Below are 18,948 nucleotides of genomic sequence, written 5' to 3' on the forward strand. Positions count from 1 at the left end.
TGAGGAGTGCAGGTAGGTTTGCAACCGCTTGACGCAGAGTGAATTGACTGATTGGGTAAGCCTATTTGCTCAGTCGATCGTCCTCCAATTGACCAATAATCGATTACCTTCAAAACGATTTGTCTAGACTTGGATAAACCCAAAAACGTGGATTAGTAGTATCATGTGAAATTCAGTGATGTGCTCAAAACTCTGGATTCAAACATACGGAAGGAAGATCGAGCGGGTCCTGAAGTAAGAAGTGCTATGAACTGATTTTTGTGTGAGGTCATAGGAGACCATTTAAGTGCGACGAACTTTTACTATATGCAAGCTAGTGGTGACAATATCAACAAAGTCAACTCTGTCTGGAGTAAAGCAGTCGGCACATCATACAGACTAGTGCCGTAACAAGCAACAACAGTGATTGATGTCATTTGCCTGAGGACATTTTGAGGTGTGAGCTCTGCTGATCATTTCCGAACGACCTGGATATCTGGCGGTCGTTTGTGTTAGCTAGTCCTAAGTACTTCGTAAGAGTGTGACGAAGAATGAGGTTGAATCTCATTAAAACACGGACGGAGAGGCGGTTTGGAATAAACATCATCATCTCCCCTTTGTGGACAAAACAGCAATGGTTCCAGAAATACGCCGTTTCTGGTGCACACACAAGTCGTGATAGCTGAGCATCAAACAGCAGACAAAAAGGCGTCAACAATTCTGGCCTTTTTTCTTTCGGAAAAACGTTGTGCATTCTGTCTGATTAGGTCCCGGTTGTGCGACAGATATGACCAGGCCAGACGACATCACCTTTGCATGCGGGAAGTTGAGCCTGAACGTGTGCATCTGTTTATTCAACCAGTGGCGCAATCAGTCCCGACACCGATGGGGCAACGGGCCACAATGCACCACCACCACACGCAGTTGAGAGTCCAATAACCGCTGTCTCAGCGGTGCGCACGCTGCGGAGCATGAAGACAATTGATCGATATGATCAATATCTTGCGAATCAGGCGCACTGTGGTTGATGTGTGGGGAGGGGTTGGTTTATGCGTATTGGGGCATGTTGAGCGGACGTGCTGGGCGTAAAAATAAACATTTCAGACGCCACAGCACTTGCATGGCGTGTGGCATGTGTTAATTTCCTTGGAATTCTGCTCCCTCGTTTTAATAGTAAGGAGGGGAAAAACTGGCGAATTAGTTAGCCTCTCAGTTAAAGCTTCATGAAGATGGCCCGTTTTCGGAGTTCCAAAACGGACCGAGTGGTTGGGTTCCAACCAAAGTTGGCAGCTGCTGCTCGACAGGGCATCATCTCGTCCAAGCAGACTGTCACTACTCGTCGCGAGTAGTATGATGTGGGGGGCAAGATAGGTCTGAACAATTTTTAGTACCCAGTGTGTTCATGTTCCAGACGAACTCTGGCGGCTGGATTGCATTTAAAGTAGCATTTGCCGATCAGCTGTTGTCAAACCACTGGACGCCTGGAATCTCACTAGAATATGTCGGATGCTGGTCAAGCTTGTGGTCAGCTGATTTTCGGTTCTACTCAACATCGTGTATGACTTTGTCCAAGAAGCTGCTCTTCGGTATTACAAACCCATAATTCAGGACTTCCTAGTGCACTATATCCCCCCAAGCAAGGCCAACCCCCTACCTACGACTACATTTAACGGAGAGTCATCACCCATCCCGTGAGTTACGGCGAAAATGGTGGACTAAGTATTCTCATGTGCCTGACTAACTCTATCACCGGCGGCTTCGTTTCCCAACATGGCCTTTATCTGCACGACACGACATCATATCCAGCTCGGTTCCCCGAGCACTTGGATTTTGAATAAACTTCTATCCAGTGTCTGACCACAGGAGAGTCATCGTTTTCAAAGGTAGATAGGCACCTCTTCGTTTAGTATCTTCTGTTGATGTTTCAGTAACCCACTTCCGGATATTTCACCTCACGCATCCACCATCTCATCATTCTCATCTGTCACACTACAATCAGAATTAATACAACCTCCGAGATACGTAAAACGCTCAACAACCTCCAGTACCTCTCCCTGGATTGTAAGTGGCGTGTTCAGTAACTGCACGTCCACGAGCATGACCTTACAATTTGCGAGTGCAAAGTGCATACAAAAGGATGGGATGACTTTGATCCAGATCGACAAGGTTGTCTTCACAGGCTATTTGAACACCAGGATTTTGGATACCCTCCAGCGTTCCTCTTATTATCCCCCGATCACGAAATTAAGTAGGAATGCAGAGAGTGGATATCCATGACGGACACGACACTTTGTGTACGGAAGGTTTTAGAGAGCTCCCCGTATACGTCTGGAAGTTTGAGAATACAAATAACGTAGTATGTTCACAAACTTCCGGGGCATTCCTTGGTGGGTAAGCATGTCACTGCGAACGGACCGACCAACCGAGTCGAATATGTCTCGGAAATCCAGGAGCACTAAAGGACGTGTGGCTCTGTTCTAACACCTGACGGAGTATAAAGATCTCGTCAACTAACCCCCCTCACACCATGTCACTGAGAAGCAAGTCACATTACCTAAGCGAAGGCACGGCCAAACAGGTGAACGATACCATGAGGATAAAAAGATCGATTTATCGATAGCCCACGGGTTGTAATAACCTGGAGAGTCCGTACAAACGAAACGGGTGTTCTTGATTGGGCCGTTCGACAAGCGCGGTTAATGGTCAGTCCACTTCACCATGGACACCGAAATCTAGCATGTTGCGGCGGCGATCCAGTCCTTTGAACACGTTCCATGGAGTTTAAAGACCAATCATTGGGCATCGGTGACTGACAGGAACGTTCAGCTGTATTAATAGTTGGAGAAGTGCTCCAATGCATTGCCAGACCACCATCAGGAGTCAATGGTTGAGGGCTTATCCCAGGCGCGGAATCTGTAGACGGTGGTGAGCTAATAGAGAGACTGTTTGTTAGAGTTATGGGTGGGATAAAACACACAAGACTCGCGGGCGATTCAGCGAAGCTAACCAGTGCTTCTGGGCTTCTGTTTGTCAACTTAGCTAGCATTTTGGAAAAGATTTCGGCCAGTAGGGGTTGAGAACCGTTGCACTGAACACTGTTCAGGAGATTGGTACAAATCTGTAGGATGTCTGATTCACAAGTGAAAAACCCGTGGAGGAACATTCTGGTCACGTCTGTGGACGGTGCGGATTTGGACACACCCGCGGACCGCCGAGATTGATCAGTGTCTGGAATCACAAAAAGAACCGGTATACTTCGCTATCCTATCACGGCAGCGAATAAGATCGAAACTCCCGTGAATAACATCCCCAAAAACTGAACGGAGCACCAATCTGTCAGATTGCTAGGAGAAGGGCACGACTAGGTTAAATTCTAATACAGTTTGGAGCTGATCGGGCGGGCGCAGTCCCCGGAATTTGATACAAGTAATTTCGTACCTGAACATCAATTTAGCTGAGTGTCCATTCATGATGGACTGACGGATCCTTTGGAACGCTGATCTGTTCCAAACGCACTGCAACGGTGTAAACAAAAGTTCTATCGACGCAAAAATGTACACCACTCCCCCGAGGAAATGTGCGTGGGCGGTTCACATTAGTCCTGGTATTTTCAAAACTTTTTCTGATTTAGTAGTCTGAAATTACGGAGACCTTGGGGCATATGAAGGCATGCAATGGGATGCGAATATCTAGCGAGATGACTCAGTGGATAAGGAGCGAGCACAGTGACCTTGAGGCTCGTGATTCGAACGTGACCTCTGCGTCTCGACAAGTACTCTTGGCTAGGATTGGGCAACCCGGAGGTGTGTCAGCCCCTGCGCTGCCTCCGGGTGCATGGCAGCTAGACCTCAAAAGATTGTTACATCGCCAGATTCAGTGATCTCAACGCAATCTTGTATGGTATGACACGACGTGCTCTGCCACAGCCTTAGGTCAACTATCCTACAACTTTCGTTCATAGTAGACCAACTCAATCCAACGCTTTTACAGCGGCGGCGAAGATCAAAGCGATGAGCTGATTGGATTTACTGGGTGGTCGGCAAAAAACACCAAGCCCTGCCCGTGTGGGCGGGCCTGTTGAGCTTCCTCGATTGTGTACACCTGCCCCTGTCGCACGTAGTGCACACTGGGGTCACAGATAAGGCCTCACTGCTGGGTGGCCTGAACAAACTCAGTCAGTTCTGAATTCACACAAGTCGCCATCACTACGACAAGCCGTTCTGCATACGGGCGCAAAAAAACTGTGCCGGCGATAGGACCGAATATGTCATCCATGCTAATCGAAAAAGCAGCCGACGCTATTTGGTCGCGTCCTCTAAATTGAACTCTACGCAAGAGGGTCTTTTATACGCGTTCTAATTGATTGCTCTGTGCTCCTTGCCATCATCATGCCTATTTGCACCTTTGCGTTGGAGGTCATACCACGTATTAACTCATTACAGGGCAAGATGTAGCCGCCGCGTGACCTTGTTCGCTTGGAAAAAGGCTCGAATGGTCTGAAGAAAGCCGTGTTAGTTACACCGCGGTGTTCAAGGGCCTGGCCTCACTGACAAGATGGCCCCGATCGGTGGTGGAACGTTTACAATCCAAATGCCAACTACTGCCAACAAGCAATCATGACAACGCTGAAGAACCGATAACCGAGCCATAAATTTGGGACACGGTCGAGAGGCTGACAGGAAGCCTGTGTTCGAAAGGCCCGCGTTTTGAACCTCATCACGTCTAGGCTTCGGCAGTGTGTTCCCTTCGAGCTGCGTGACAGTGTCGCATCGAAAAGACGATACACATGGACCATTTTTTGTTCGTGAAACACTCATTTACACACCAATGTGGTTGTAACGCGGTACTCAACTGAATAATTTATCACACTGCTCAACTGAATGTGCCGCACAAAGGCAGTTTGATTTCTTGACGGAACACTACTCAAAAGGTTGCTCAAGAATATCATAAACGAGAGGTTCAGATGTAATTCAGTTGAGTCTCTCCGTGAAAACTGGTCGCGAATTTCGACAAATCTGGGTTCAAGTTGACCAAAACTCATGGACTGCACCTAACTGATGTGCCCGAAGAAGGCCGGAACCAGTCGTGACCTATCGAACAGATCTCAGCAACCTAGCAAGTCATGTTCTTTCAGTACTTTTCTTGTTCTCAACTCAGCCAAATCTGTTTTCTGCAAGTCCCAGGGATCCAGAAAACCCATCACACAATTAAGACGTATCGTACCGAAGGCGGCATGATGGAATGTCACACGCAAGATTGTCCAAGCCTAGAAGATAGAATTAGTCGAGCTTCTGAGGTTGGGTTTGAACCACGAACCTTCCGATCCGTAAGCCGGCGCCCTAACCATGGAATCATTTCGGGGTACAACACAAAGATAGAGGCCCCTAGACCAACCAAGACTGGGAGCTTTGTCACCATAATCGAAGAACAGCCCTGCCTCTTTCCATTCTTGGCTCATTGAAGTCTCGTGTGTGAAGTTAGGAGGGCGGTTGCCACATTTATCTGTAATAAACTTGGTCGTGGTTGACTGTATTTGCCGCAAAATATTAAATACCAGCAAAATTCTGACAGTATTAATGAAGCAAACCAAGGAGATAAATTAGGGATACGTCATTTAGGGATATAAACGTTCGAAAATCGATCTTAGGTAGAAAAAACGATCACATGGCTGTGCTAATGGCAAATTAAACTACCCAAAAGACCACCACGGTGGTTGCCTGATTCTCCTTGCAGTCAGACATCTTAAGAGAAACTATGCGCCCAATCTCAGATTATGGCAAATTGTGTTGCAGGAAAGTCGCCTCCTTCGGTGGTATCAGGATGCGTCCAGACACGAAAAGTACACGTGCAGAGAAGTACGTGTCTCAAGGTCATCAACGGTACCACACGTTCTGGATGGCAGGTGGAGCTCACCAAACACGGTTGAGCAGCATGCGACCAACAGAGTGGGTGTGAAGTAGTTCAAGGCAGGAACGTCGCCACCGGCTGGACAGAACGAACAAGCGAATGGCCTTAATAGGCTATTTAGCCATTCTGCACAGAAGCCCTGACAGTACAACCGTGTCCCGAGTTCTCCGTCTTCCCCTTATCGCGTGGTCTGGCGGGCTCAGTTCCGGCCTGACCAATAGATAGACACCCACGATACGACAAGGAGCTCCTCCTGAAGGACTACAACTAAGCCCATCAGCTTGTGATATGCTCAGCACTTTGTGTTTTAAGATCTGGAAAAGGTAAAACAACTTACTGCCTACGACCGCCTCCCTGATAAACCCGACGGCACGCTCCAAAATGTCCGCCTTCTCGATCTTTTCAAGCTGAAATAGAAAGTAAACAACTGCAATAAGGAGTTAGGACTGTGGATTGATCTTACTTTGAATCCAGTGTGCTTGAAGGTGGGATAAACATGTACTCCTATAGACGTCAATTACGAGTTGAATAAAGGCCCGCCAACATCCACACTGGGTTGTTGTATTCAGTAGTATGCATTGTGTACCGATCCTCTTGTTGTAAGGAGACAGATGAAAAACATCAGGTCTTCTCCTAAAACCCCATCATGATTAGAGCAGTCTCGGTCGCCCCCCGTCTCACTGTTAGCGTTCGTCTGCCCAATCTTTCGTTGTACAGCTCCCCCCGCATGATAATCAATTGTAGGGCCACCAAATTCTTCCATCATAACCTCACGACTAACGAAGGAGATGAGATGAGTTTCGGCCAGTATATTACGGGCACTGATAGAAGTCGAACTCACACACGACACCAGGTGTGCTCGTCATGAGCGAGTTGCAAGGGAACTCGAAAACGTCTTCGTCAACTGGGATACACCGTCCTCGACGAGTTGAGAACACCTACGTCGACGTCCTTCGTCAAACCTGATCTAATCGCTGTTCCGGAGCGTCGAGCTACTGTAACAGACGACAATATATTCTCGGGTGGTGCAGAGTGACTGTGTGGAAGGAGAAGAAACAGAAGTATGTTGCTGATGAATATTCCCTCACCAGCCATTCGTGCAATCGGTTGTGATGTCGACTTTCTGATCCACCAACCGATGATCATCTCTTATCGAGAGATCTGCTTTCCTTAACACCCCAAGGTTGTTATTGGACTGGGAGTTCCTAAGGTCATAGTCAGTGACTTGTGTTTGCTTACCATTGTGGGCTCTCTGCGCACTTATGACACTTTTATACGTGGTACATGGCGTTGAGTGTAAATTTTTGCCATCTACTCTCACACCGGACCCAGTATGACGGACGCTTTGTGCTTGATGTGCGAGTCTTGACTATGCTAGCGCTTGCCGCGCTTTGAAGAGCATTCAACATTGTTTGCTCTTTCTTCGGTCTTCGAACTTCAGACGCGTGTTTCCATACCAGAATTTTTACAGACTTTAGGATTCATCTAATCTGACTGGAACTGTTGTTGGCCTGAATTCGAATGAGACGTTTCTCTCTTTTCTCTCATATTCTCCCGTTACCCTTTTGCATTCGTCGCTTGCATACACTTTTTATGTTTTTGACCATGCTCTTAACAAATAAATGACAATGACTGTGAGGTAGCGTTTCTGACCGTAAGTCCTGATCTAAACCTCCTTACGGTTCCATTTGAAAACCGGCCTAATGGTGAGCCAGGACAAAACGGAATCTGTCCTGGGGAAATTTCCGATCGTAACACACTGTGGAACCCAACCCGGGTTGGGTGCGCGGCCTTAAAAGACCGACTCCTCTGAGTGTTCCTGGGACGCAAACAAGCTCCGGTAGCTAGGAGTTTTCCAGTCGCCTATCACAGCCTTGCATATTGTAGCCCAAGTAGACTCTGGGTTAAAGAAATTCGCCTACATTGCATGCGACCGAGCGACCGGTCATTATCGGCTCCCATTTCATATAGTGTGAACACTCCAGGAGTTAAAACTTGCCAGTACAAGTGAAAACAAGAGAAAATATCGGTCACTATGCAACAAACGGTTTGTGAAGCTCTATGGCGTGCACCATTGTCAGTGTTATCATATAGGACGGGAGTAATGTGGGTATTGGTGGACTCAGCACAAAGGTGGCCGACAGTGGGTTCACCCTTAGAGGGCTGTATCGGCCACTATATGGTTATACCCTTCTTATGCATGGTTGAACTAGGAAAAATGATCACAATTCAACTTTGTGGTGCACAGTGCTGTTATTCTGCAAACCCACGATCCTTCTCCCTGCTTTTCTCACATGTACTCGTGACTTAAACTAAACAGTACATGTGGTCGCTGCCACGTGTGAAGACCCAACTTTGACAGTTGGTTCTGTTAGTGGGATGGCATAATTAATGACGTTTGTCTGGTTGTGATCGGATATCCTTGTGTCCCATCGATCATCCGGAAAACATCCTCGTCCACCGTGTTACATAATCTTAGATCTATTATCCCCATTAATGTAGATCAGGATCTTACCTATTGAGCTAATACACTACTCACAAAGTTGCTGAAAACTCATCGGCANCCACATCACGTGGTTACGTGATTATTGGCTCCTCGAGTGGCGATCCCCGAACAGATCTCACTGGCACTAGAACGGAGGTGAGGTCGAAAATGACCATAAGCATATTTCCAATCACTATGACATCCAGTCTCTATTAGATATTAGGTCGTCTCTCAGTCTTCGCCGCGCAGCTTCCTCGAAGGCAGCACGAGGGATTAGACACTGCAAAACAAAAGCGATATATTACAGCTAGTCAAAATTTGTCCAGTAGGTTACAGGCGACCGAGGTGCGTCCTGAATGCAAAAACCAGGACAATTATGCTGGGTCGTCGAGCCGACCAATCACATCACGGAAGTGTGAACACCTTCTCAGCTGCGTGCTGCGTGTGCTAGTGAAGTAATGGTAGCCTGCTCACTCCGTGAATCATGATCAGTCTACGTGGCACCTTGATTGGCACGTTCTTTAGTCCCCGAAAAGGGATGGGGTTAGCCTGCTGCTACACACTCAAAATACGTCCATTTTGAACGAATTCAAAATGCCAAACAGGATGCCTTTGGACGTCTGGGGAAGGTTTCTTATCTAGGGCAGTGAAGATATTCGGTCGGAATCTATCGCGCAGCTGATGAGTGACAGTAGTTTTCTGGAGGCAGTGCAAAGCCGTGCCCTCGAAAATCAATAAGCCCGTTAGTTCGCACGACGTCTGTCGGGCCTGACAGGAAGCGGCGACGGGATATCGACTCATAAGCTTGCGTGAGATGTTGACCCAGCTCTCACAAAAAACGTGAGAAAATGCGTGATTCACTGCCGTGCCACAGGCGGAGCAGCCTCAATCACTAACCCGGCAACCGAACATGCACGCATATGCGGTGAGAACAGATATTTGAAAAAGAACTCGAAGAGTGGGAAAGTAAAAGTGAGCATGGTGCAGGATCTGAGTTTCGGTATTCGAAATGGATATCAGCAATCTCACTGTCTCAGTCCAATGAACCAGTAAAGGTGCGCCCTTTTCACCATGTTTTTATCCAACCGTGTAGGGTGTGACGACCTTATGTATTCAGTAAAGCATGCGCGCGCTCACTCCGTTTACTGAGATGGAAGGCACTCAAGTGGCTTGGCCAGCAAGTCAAGCCAAAACCAGGTCCGATGTGGGGTGTGGGCGTTTGTCACTTAGTCACGAGAGATCGCTGATGAAGTTAGTCTCACCTACCGTTCAAGGTCACTGTGCAGTACTAGGGTGCCACGGCCGGCGATTCGCGTTCGGCCGACAGGTGTGTGGAATCCAATCTCCCTTATGTAAACAGTTGTAGAGGTTTGAAACTCAAAATCCCAGAGGAATTGGATACGTCGCCCAACCTGTGTTAGTACCGATGTGGGGTGTGGGCGTTTGTCACTTAGTCACGAGAGATCGCTGATGAAGTTAGTCTCACCTACCGTTCAAGGTCACTGTGCAGTACTAGGCAACGTGCCACGGCGATTCGCGTTCGGCCGACAGGTGTGTGGAATCCAATCTCCCTTATGTAAACAGTTGTAGAGGTTTGAAACTCAAAATCCCAGAGGAATTGGATACGTCGCCCAACCTGTGTTAGTACTTGGTTCGGAACCCTCTATGGTCGTCTTTTGACGTATTCCAAACCAGAAATTCGGAAGCTACGACGGCTAATGTTCCAAACCTCCTGTTGTCTGAAGGGACATGACAAATTGCGAAGAGACCCAGCACCTGTTCCCTGATGGTCGCTCAGTAGCGGTCACCCGGACGACAAAGCTCGCGTTGAGGAGCAGAAGTCACGAAGACCTTGGTCATCCACCAAGCACTGGCATCCAGATGTCACGAAATCAGAGTCATGTCAATAGCACAGGTCAAACGTGAGAATGGAACTCACTGCTGATCTGTACTGATTTTACGCGATCCGTTGAAGGTCAGACAAAAATGCTTCTTTCTCACAAAGCTTGTTGTCAGTCGGAACTCACCACAGGCTAGGCAGCTGTTACTGATATCTATTCCGATGATATTCATTAGTTTGAACAACTTGGGGGCATAGCAACTGCCATTTGCGCAGTTTGGTTTTCATTGCGGCATTCGCTCGTGAGGAACGTTCTCTGGACCAGATTCAACCGTAAAAAATTAGACGAAAGGGAATGGTTCTGAATAACTTTGAGGTAATTTTTATTGATCCTCAGATTCCACGCACACCTTTTGCCACAAACGAAACATACTGAAAGTCTTCACATGAAAGATGAGGTGAAAGCGCGATTGCGCGCAATGTCGTGCACGAACAAAAGATGAAGAACACCTGTGGAGCCAAACGATCATCTACTGACGAAATCGGTAAAAAGATGCTGCAGCGCGAACACCACCTAGTAGTTTATCGTTGTTTTTATCCGCCCTATAAGTAGTATCTATCGTATCAGGAAAGCAAAAGGACCTTTGTAGGTGTACGTAAGGTACGGCTGAACACTTGCAGCAACAGTACGTCTGCCCTCAATGTCGAAATGTGGATATCACAGTGTGTTGAATCGCCGCTCAACAGCGTGTGAGGAACCGTGGAGTATCGCTTGTTCAGTTCTTGGGAGAGGATCCTGGATGGGAATTTACTGACCGGGAGGTCCGTGATTCGAACCCGACCTCTGCATCTTGACTTTCCCTGTCTAGGTTTGAGCAACCTGGCAGTACCCCAGCTTTCTTCTGGTGGCATGACAGTTAAGCACCGAAAGGGTGCTACAGCTAAACGATTTCTTTTTACATTCGATTGACAACTGAAGAATTTTCCTCAATTGAAAAACGCAGAAGCGGAAGCAGGATGGAGTTGAGTTACGACTATAGTACTATGGCCACAGAAGCAAGCGTCAGAGAATTTGCTAGCCAGTCGTGTAACTGGTATTTGTTGAATTCGTAACGATTTAAAAATTGGAAGGCTCCGATATTGAGTTTCATAAATTAAATATCTTTGCGGTCAGCTCCGATGATCGGTTGTCTGATGGAACGGTGATGTGAACAAGCGCTCAGCTGGGCGTGCTGAGAAAACGGTGATAAAAGGCACTCAAAAGAAAGAATGTGGGTAGGATGCTGCTTGGTATCGGACACGCGAGATCACGCGATGAGTCACAACCAGCTACCAATGGGCAGATATCGAACATTATCTCAACCAGATACTGATCGATAGCGTGCAGACAGTTTCAAACGTGCTGGCAACTTTTAGGTGTGATGCCTACGAACAGGACATGGTAGCTATGTGGACAGCTGAATCGAGAATCCACGCTCAGCCAGCAGTGCGTTCAGGGAATTACTGTGCAAAACCAAAGAAAGCCCGAACGTCTGTTTTGCTGACACTAAGAAATGAGTACGAATTTGACGTGTTCCTTTGGGCCACCTGTAAGTGCCACGGTCTCTATCTGGTGTGCACAAGCAGTCGAATCTAAGCGGCTATAGACAAGTAAAGGAACGCATCGTTTTTGTCCCTTCTCAAAGGGTCGAATATACTGCAGATAGTGTTGCACACCGTCCCTCGACAACCCTGTTGAGCTCGAACACACGTCTATACAATCTCACCTGAACTTATGACATATCGGCAGGGAGACCCCAAACGAGCAATACAGAAAAGGTATGAAATGTCGGAACCATTACCATTCAGTGCGTAACTGCCTTGCCACTCGAAGAAAGCATGAGGGATGAGACACTTCCAGGGTGCCTAGACAGGGGAAGTCGAGAGGCAGAGGTCAGGTCCGAACCACGGAACTTCCGGTCAGTAAATTTGCGCTCTAACCACTGAGCCATCTCGCGTATCATTTTTATCCGTAAAACCCAAGCCCGGTACCGTATGTATGAGGAACAAGAACTATCCAAGAAAATCGTATGTTACACTTGTTCACATCACGAGTCAACAATCCTGCTTGAGGGCCACACAAAAACAGGCTGAAAATCGGGACTAGACCACGGTTATTTCATTCAGCGAATGCCCCCGAATTCTACTACCTCCAGCACTGAACGGATTTATACCAGGCAAGTCTTCTGCCGAAAAAAGACCACTCACCAGGCCTCTTTCACCAGAGGCCACCCATAGGAGTGGCCCCTCCGCCCTATGACACATCAACCGCCTTAGGTCCCCCTACTGGCAGTCATTCAGTGCACACAAACTTTTGTGCTTCTATTTCTTGACGTGCTGTTTCAAGAATGATTTGGCCGTCTTCAGCCAATTGTTTGTCACTCACTTGTAAGAGACACGCATGATAAGAATGCTCCAGTGCAACCAACTTTGTTTATGCATGATATCGGATATTAGCTTATTCCCGGTTAGCTGATCCCCAGGTTTTTGGAACCGTGTCGACATTTCACATACTTGGGATATACTTGTGGACATGCACGGCACGTGTCAGATTTGTACATTCAGAGCGTCAAGTGTCCAACTTCCAACCGCAACTCAACTGTCGATGGAACCAGCACAGGAAAACGGATTTGCCCCAGTTGCGAGTGTCACCGATACCCCCCCGCGTGTGACCATAGACGGTCTCCGATCCCCCCCCCCCCCGCGTGTGACCATAGACGGTCTGTACAAAATTCACACCAACAGTGAGCATCCACGCGTAAATCTCAAGAGCGTTCAGCTGTCATCACCAAATTAACCCCACCTGTTTCGATGCTGACTACGCGTCAGAACGAGACCAGCTTCCAGTCATTAGCTGCAGTGGTCTGACCTGCGTATGGTACGACAACGGGGATTACTGGCAGTAGGGTCTTTCCCGAACCACATTAAGCTTGACGGGCCATTCTCCAAACCGCGCCACAAGATCCGTGACATCTTGTTACGCAATTCTGGTTATCCGACAGAACATATCTAGGGTCTTGCCCCACTGGGAAACAAAATGGACAGACGGGTTGGGCTACCTAAAGTGGGTGAAGACCAGCACAAAGCAGTTCTTGACTTCACAAAGACTGACTTTGGTCTACCATCAATAAACTGCAGATATCACGGGCGAAATATCAGGGTTCGTTGAGGACTTGTCGCAAAAGCTCTACTACCGTGACCCACTTCGAACAGTGCAAAAGTACTTCCGCCCTAGCTACCGTTTGCACGTGTTGCGCGGCCGTTCGCCACCAGAGCCGCATTCAAATGCGTCACTCTCGTCACCAACTGACCAGAGTTTCACTTACCGCACTGCATAGATACCCTGATCCTGAAGGGCTAGTCCATATACGGGCTAGCTGCAGACCCATGATCGAAACCCTGATAGCGCTGGGTTCACCTCCACTCAACTGCACACTGACGATGTCTCTTCGACCGGGGACGAAACGTTTGCGAGCTAAGTGCCAACGGTCAACCACCAGTACACACACACCCAATGTTTGATGACCGCAAAGCCGCTGCAGTTTTGTTAAACGTCACCAGACTGAAAGACTTTGTCCGGTGGATGGTCATCGTCATTGGCTGGTTAGGGTTGAAAAAACTAGAACCTACTGGCCAACTTCCTTGCTGGTTTGTAGGCTACCCAATGCCGAGAGCTGGGCTGAATGGTTTGAACGAGAAGTGAGGGGCATATTGCATTGAACCCTCAAGTCAAAAAGACAATCAACAATGTGTAAACTAAGAACTTACTTTACGTGAAATCGCTCTCGCAGATGGTCTACTATCGCTGCTCTTGGGTAATATTTTCACAGTGTTCTGTCCGCCAATGCGTGGAATGACGTTTGTACACGTAACGCCAGATTCTATCATCGTCGTTGGACGGATGGCTTGGGGCGGTGGTCCGGTGTAGACGTAGTTTCAGAACGGATACGGTGGGACATTGGAGGGCATGGGAGCTAAGATGTTGCTCACGGGCGACAGCTGAGACGCGTACATCGTATGCAACCAACTGAGAGGTCGACTTGAACTACTGTGGATCTTGCCGGCTTGCCTGTGCCCCATTGGTGCGTACGTTCTGTTCCCCGTGATGTTGTGCGACTCGTGTGTGATGCGTGCCTCTTTTGCCTATCAGCACAGGTGCACCGACGCACAATGCGCACACGCACATGTGCACGCAGACATGGCTACGCTACTGTTTGTCTAGCACTAACGTCTGCCTGTTCACTTGACCTAGGTGACGAATCAAATGATGGCCCAGTTGCCACACTGCATGGCCTTCCAGATGACGCAAGCCTAAGTCGAAAATGATGGCGTTTCGGCCTCGCACCACCACGATAACACCAAAAAACGCGTGGGCGTGATGAGCGGTAGTATCTGAAACAGCTCAGGGAGGGAAGAACGCCAGTGCCGACATCAAGTCAAGCGCTAACTGACTGATTGGTCTTAGTATCAACCCCATCCCCCTCCAATTGCCAATCGGTTGACTGAATTTCGGTGAAAGATACCTCCGAAACTATTTCATTCTTCAGGATAAAGTAACTCTTGTTTATCACCACTTTTAGAGCCTAGACTGATCAGTCTTCTGATTTCGGAACTACTAATACAACAGGAAAACTGGCATTCTTTTTGTCAGATTCGCATTTATTTGCTCACCAAGAATAGCTGTGTGGGCAGGCAGGCTGGAGGGTAAACATCGGTGGATTGATGATTCAACTCAATAGAGTTCCGAATTAAAGTTCGTTTTCATGTATTTGAGCCCGGCCAAATCGTATTCTTGAAGAATAAAATGATCCAGTTCTCATACGATCAGCGATAACACACAGGACACTGTGTAGATCATTTTGTTTGCAAAGTCAAAGAACGGACAGCATTGAAAAGTTTAGTGAAAAAGTCAGTCTCCATGTTCATAAACCAATGGTCCCTACGCACAAAAGATCTTGAATGAAACTGTAGAGGTATTCTTCTGGATTAAAGGGGGTCTAAAAGCTTTTGTAATCAGAACAGTACAACAGGTATCCACTGAGAAAGTTGCAAATTCAAGAAGTATGCCAACGTTACATTCCTCAAATTTGGTGAGGGGATGAGTTTCTTAAACCAAAAAAATTTTGACTTCGCAAAAGACTGGAACTCTAAACTGGGGAGTTTTAAATAGAGAAAAGTTTGGGTTCTCTTGACCAGTATTCCTTCGAACAAGTGACCACTGCAAAGTATAGCGTCGAGAGGTAAACAAAGGTTTCGTAGCCCTGGGTGAGGACTGCAAGCAAAAACATTTGCACTTGTTCAGTGTAAGTCAAAATTAGGAAAGAGGGAATCAGTAATTTAATGGTACATCAGTGAAAATCGTCCGCTGGATTGAATTAACCTAATGATGGCGATGGCTTGTTACGGAATAATGAGGTCACGTACTGAACATGCAAATTGGTTCGTGTTCTATCAAGAGATCAAAAATTACCGCTGAACTGGGACTAGTATTTTCGCATGCACAGAGAATGGTTCGACAGCATCTATTTACTAAGATCATGAATGCGCATCGATGACGGCCTATAGAGCGTACGTGCATGTCCAATCTCTGGACGCTTTTCTCAGCATGTACGTTATCTCATTTTAGCCAATTACACAACACAATCAGACAGATATAATCGCGGCAAGTTGCTGAAGGCGAGCTTTGTGATAACGTTTAAATGGGTTTTCGAAAAATGGCAGGCTCATTGTCATAGGGCACAAAATACAGAACGCAGACCGCTGTAATCTGTGAGAGATTATATATTCAGTGCTTATACTGGTTATGAATAACACAGAGAGAGAGGGATTGTGCACAGCGCGTACTAGGATATTTACGTTGTACTCAGGGCAATAAGAACGTCTGCTAAAAAAGAGGGTCGTCTGAAGAGTTTCCTCAAAAGAATGTAAAACAAATCTCATGATCAAGGAGGTCTGACGTATTCTGAGGCAATTATAAATGAGCAGATTTCCATACGCTGTTCGTAATCTGACGTGATGTTGCCTGAAGTCAAGTAGGCATGAGGACATTCCAATATGCCTATACGAAACCAAGTTTTTGATGGAAGAACTCATGTGCCATACATGTAGATACACAAGACCCAAATCATCAGAATCCTATGCAGGTAGGCGTACTGGAAACTAAGACTCCATCGTTTCCAAGAAAAAACATGGTATTAGAAAGGAGTTATCATTTGAATCACTGTATTCGAGATCAGCCTGCGCCGAAACAAAATGCCATACTTTTGAACAAATGTGCGTCCCCATTTGGGCGAATCTGAGTGGATGCAGAAGAAATTAGCAACAGAACTCTGATATTATTTGGCGGTAGTTGTGTTTTCTCGCAAATCAATTTTTCTAGCTAAAATGGACCAGAAATGCAAGGTTATTAATTGGCTTTGGCCCTGTGACAATGAGAGGTGGTGGCTTGAGAGGTATAGTAGTGGGCTACCGGTCACAGTAGGGCAAAAATTAGACTAACATAGCTCTTCAGCCAGGCTTCAGAAAATGCTGCTTATGGTGTATTGCACCGAGAACGTCAAATACGCCATGTAAACTTGTAGTTGGTGTTAGTTTGCAAAGTTGAATTCGGTTGAATTTAATTTTAAATATTAGCGTGCTCAGAATCTCACTTACATTCCCACTTGTATCGTTCGCCAAAAGCAACTCCCATACACAGTGGAGAAACGCCTGTTCGACAGCTGGGAAACAATACCCATGTGGAGGGAAAGGCTTACCACATGTTGGGGTGTGAACTCGAGGTTCTACAGGATTCACCCTTACGCCGAGAGTCGGATAAATTCTGAGACAAACAGAAATAGCCACAAACGTTCTGTTTGCCACAAATCATTCCGCTTCTTTTCATACTTGCAACGACATTCGACGGCGCATTCAAACGACCGCGATGTCTTGTGCCATATTTGCAAACAATCATACAAGTTCTTCCGCAGTCTCCGTCGGCACCGGAATAAGTGTCACCCCGGGTGGGCCGAACTACATCCTGAAAAACCAAGGAAGAATTTTCAAGAATCAGCAAAGGACGGCTATTTGTGTCCGGAATGTGGTAAACTTTTCAAATGTTGTAGCTCCCTATGGCTTCATCGAATGACCATACATGACTGTCAGGCGCAGCATACGTGCGAGCTCTGTGGCCACAGTTTCAAGCAAAAGGCAAATTATCTCCGTCATCTGAGACAGGTGCATGAAAGTGAGATTATTAACAAATGTGAAAAATGCAGACTACTGTTCTCCACCGCACGTGAACTCATGTGAGCTCATTTGTCAGCGCATCACCACACCAGCGAATAATGAGTAACTTTTATCATTATTTGTTCGACTGTTGAATAAACGTTTGGTCATATGCGAAATACAGACTAATTTTTCTCCCGTAATTGTCTCTTTAGTTTCAAGTGTGCAGATCATCGGATTCGGGAATTGCCATTGGGGACATCCGGTGCCTAACTTACGTTTGGATGTTGTCCGGAGTGTGTTCTTGCGTGTAGTATTCTTGGACTCCATTATCGTTGCATTCAATATGCGGTAACGCATTACCATTTCCGTCGGAACGGAGGCGTTTGGTTTCAGGTACTGTTGGTTGCTTAGGCTGGGTGGATGTTGGCTGATCGATTCTGGGTCGTATCCACCCCGCATACATTGAACACCGAATACAGTAAATAAAATGGTCCAGGCCAACGTTACTGCAGAATATTTCATCCATAAAACTTACCAAGTTAAAAACAACGTCAAACCAAATTTCATGTCATGCACAGAATGCGATTTAAACAAGGGAAGTGGAAAGGTGATTGGTTAAACACAATCGTTGTGTGAGAAGCTGATCTAGTGGCTAAATTAGTTGAAGCGGTTAATAGTCCCAAGCAAGAATGTTTGCCTACAGTAAGTTTGTTATCCGATTTAAATTCACGTGCAAGTGGAGGGAACTTAAAGAGGACTACGCGAAAATTAACCGGAAACCTAGCACAATAAACTGCGTGTCCTAAGAAAACGTAAACATTTTTGTTCAACATGGCGCACTTGGATAACCAATCATCGAAAATTCACATTTAATACTGAAGGCTTAAAAATGGAAACCAACAGTGATGTTTTACAAGCCGAAACATGGTGAAATCTGCGACACCGCACAACCGCCTGCATCCAGTTTTGAAAATTCAAATCCAAACATGACGAGGTGAAACACCGTATAACACACCCTCGATGTTTAGCGGTGAATGACCCATAAGTAAATCGAATAATGGACGAAATTTAAACTTCCGCTCCGATGAACCATCACGCCTAATTGCTTCCCATAGAATGGAACCATAAGACACCGTCATAGCGACCGTTGCCGTCGCACCCAAAGTCCGTGCTGTGGTGTTGGAGACCATGACCCAACTACCCGTGACTTTTGACGCGGTCCGAGATGCCACCAACAATGACAGCACATTACAAAAAAGCAATGGAGTACCACCAATCAAGCTGGCCAACAACCTGTCCACTATATAATGACCAGTTAGCCACTAGAGGCTCGAACTTTGGAACAATAACCTATCTACACGGAAATCCACTAACGTATGAAACGATACCGTCACTCAAAGTGAGAGTCACATCAGTGCTTACACATACCACATAAGTTAGTTGCCGTAGTTAACGGTGCTCTATGTATCACTGACCGGAAGGTCCGTGG

At 46.7% G+C, this 18,948-nt stretch overlaps 1 protein-coding gene across 1 annotated transcript; it reads left to right on the plus strand.

Moving 5' to 3' along the window:
• Positions 1-7,148: 7,148 nt before the first annotated feature.
• T265_11854 (hypothetical protein) lies at positions 7,149-11,181 on the plus strand (the record flags this gene model as incomplete). Its single annotated transcript, XM_009178650.1, has 2 exons — positions 7,149-7,217; positions 11,002-11,181. The coding sequence occupies 2 exons, from the start codon at positions 7,149-7,151 to the stop codon at positions 11,179-11,181; spliced, it is 249 nt and encodes an 82-aa protein (XP_009176914.1).
• Between the last annotated feature and the right edge of the window lie 7,767 nt (positions 11,182-18,948).

This window comes from Opisthorchis viverrini (assembly GCF_000715545.1).
Source record: "Opisthorchis viverrini unplaced genomic scaffold opera_v5_616, whole genome shotgun sequence".
In the NCBI taxonomy this organism is placed as follows: domain Eukaryota; kingdom Metazoa; phylum Platyhelminthes; class Trematoda; order Opisthorchiida; family Opisthorchiidae; genus Opisthorchis; species Opisthorchis viverrini.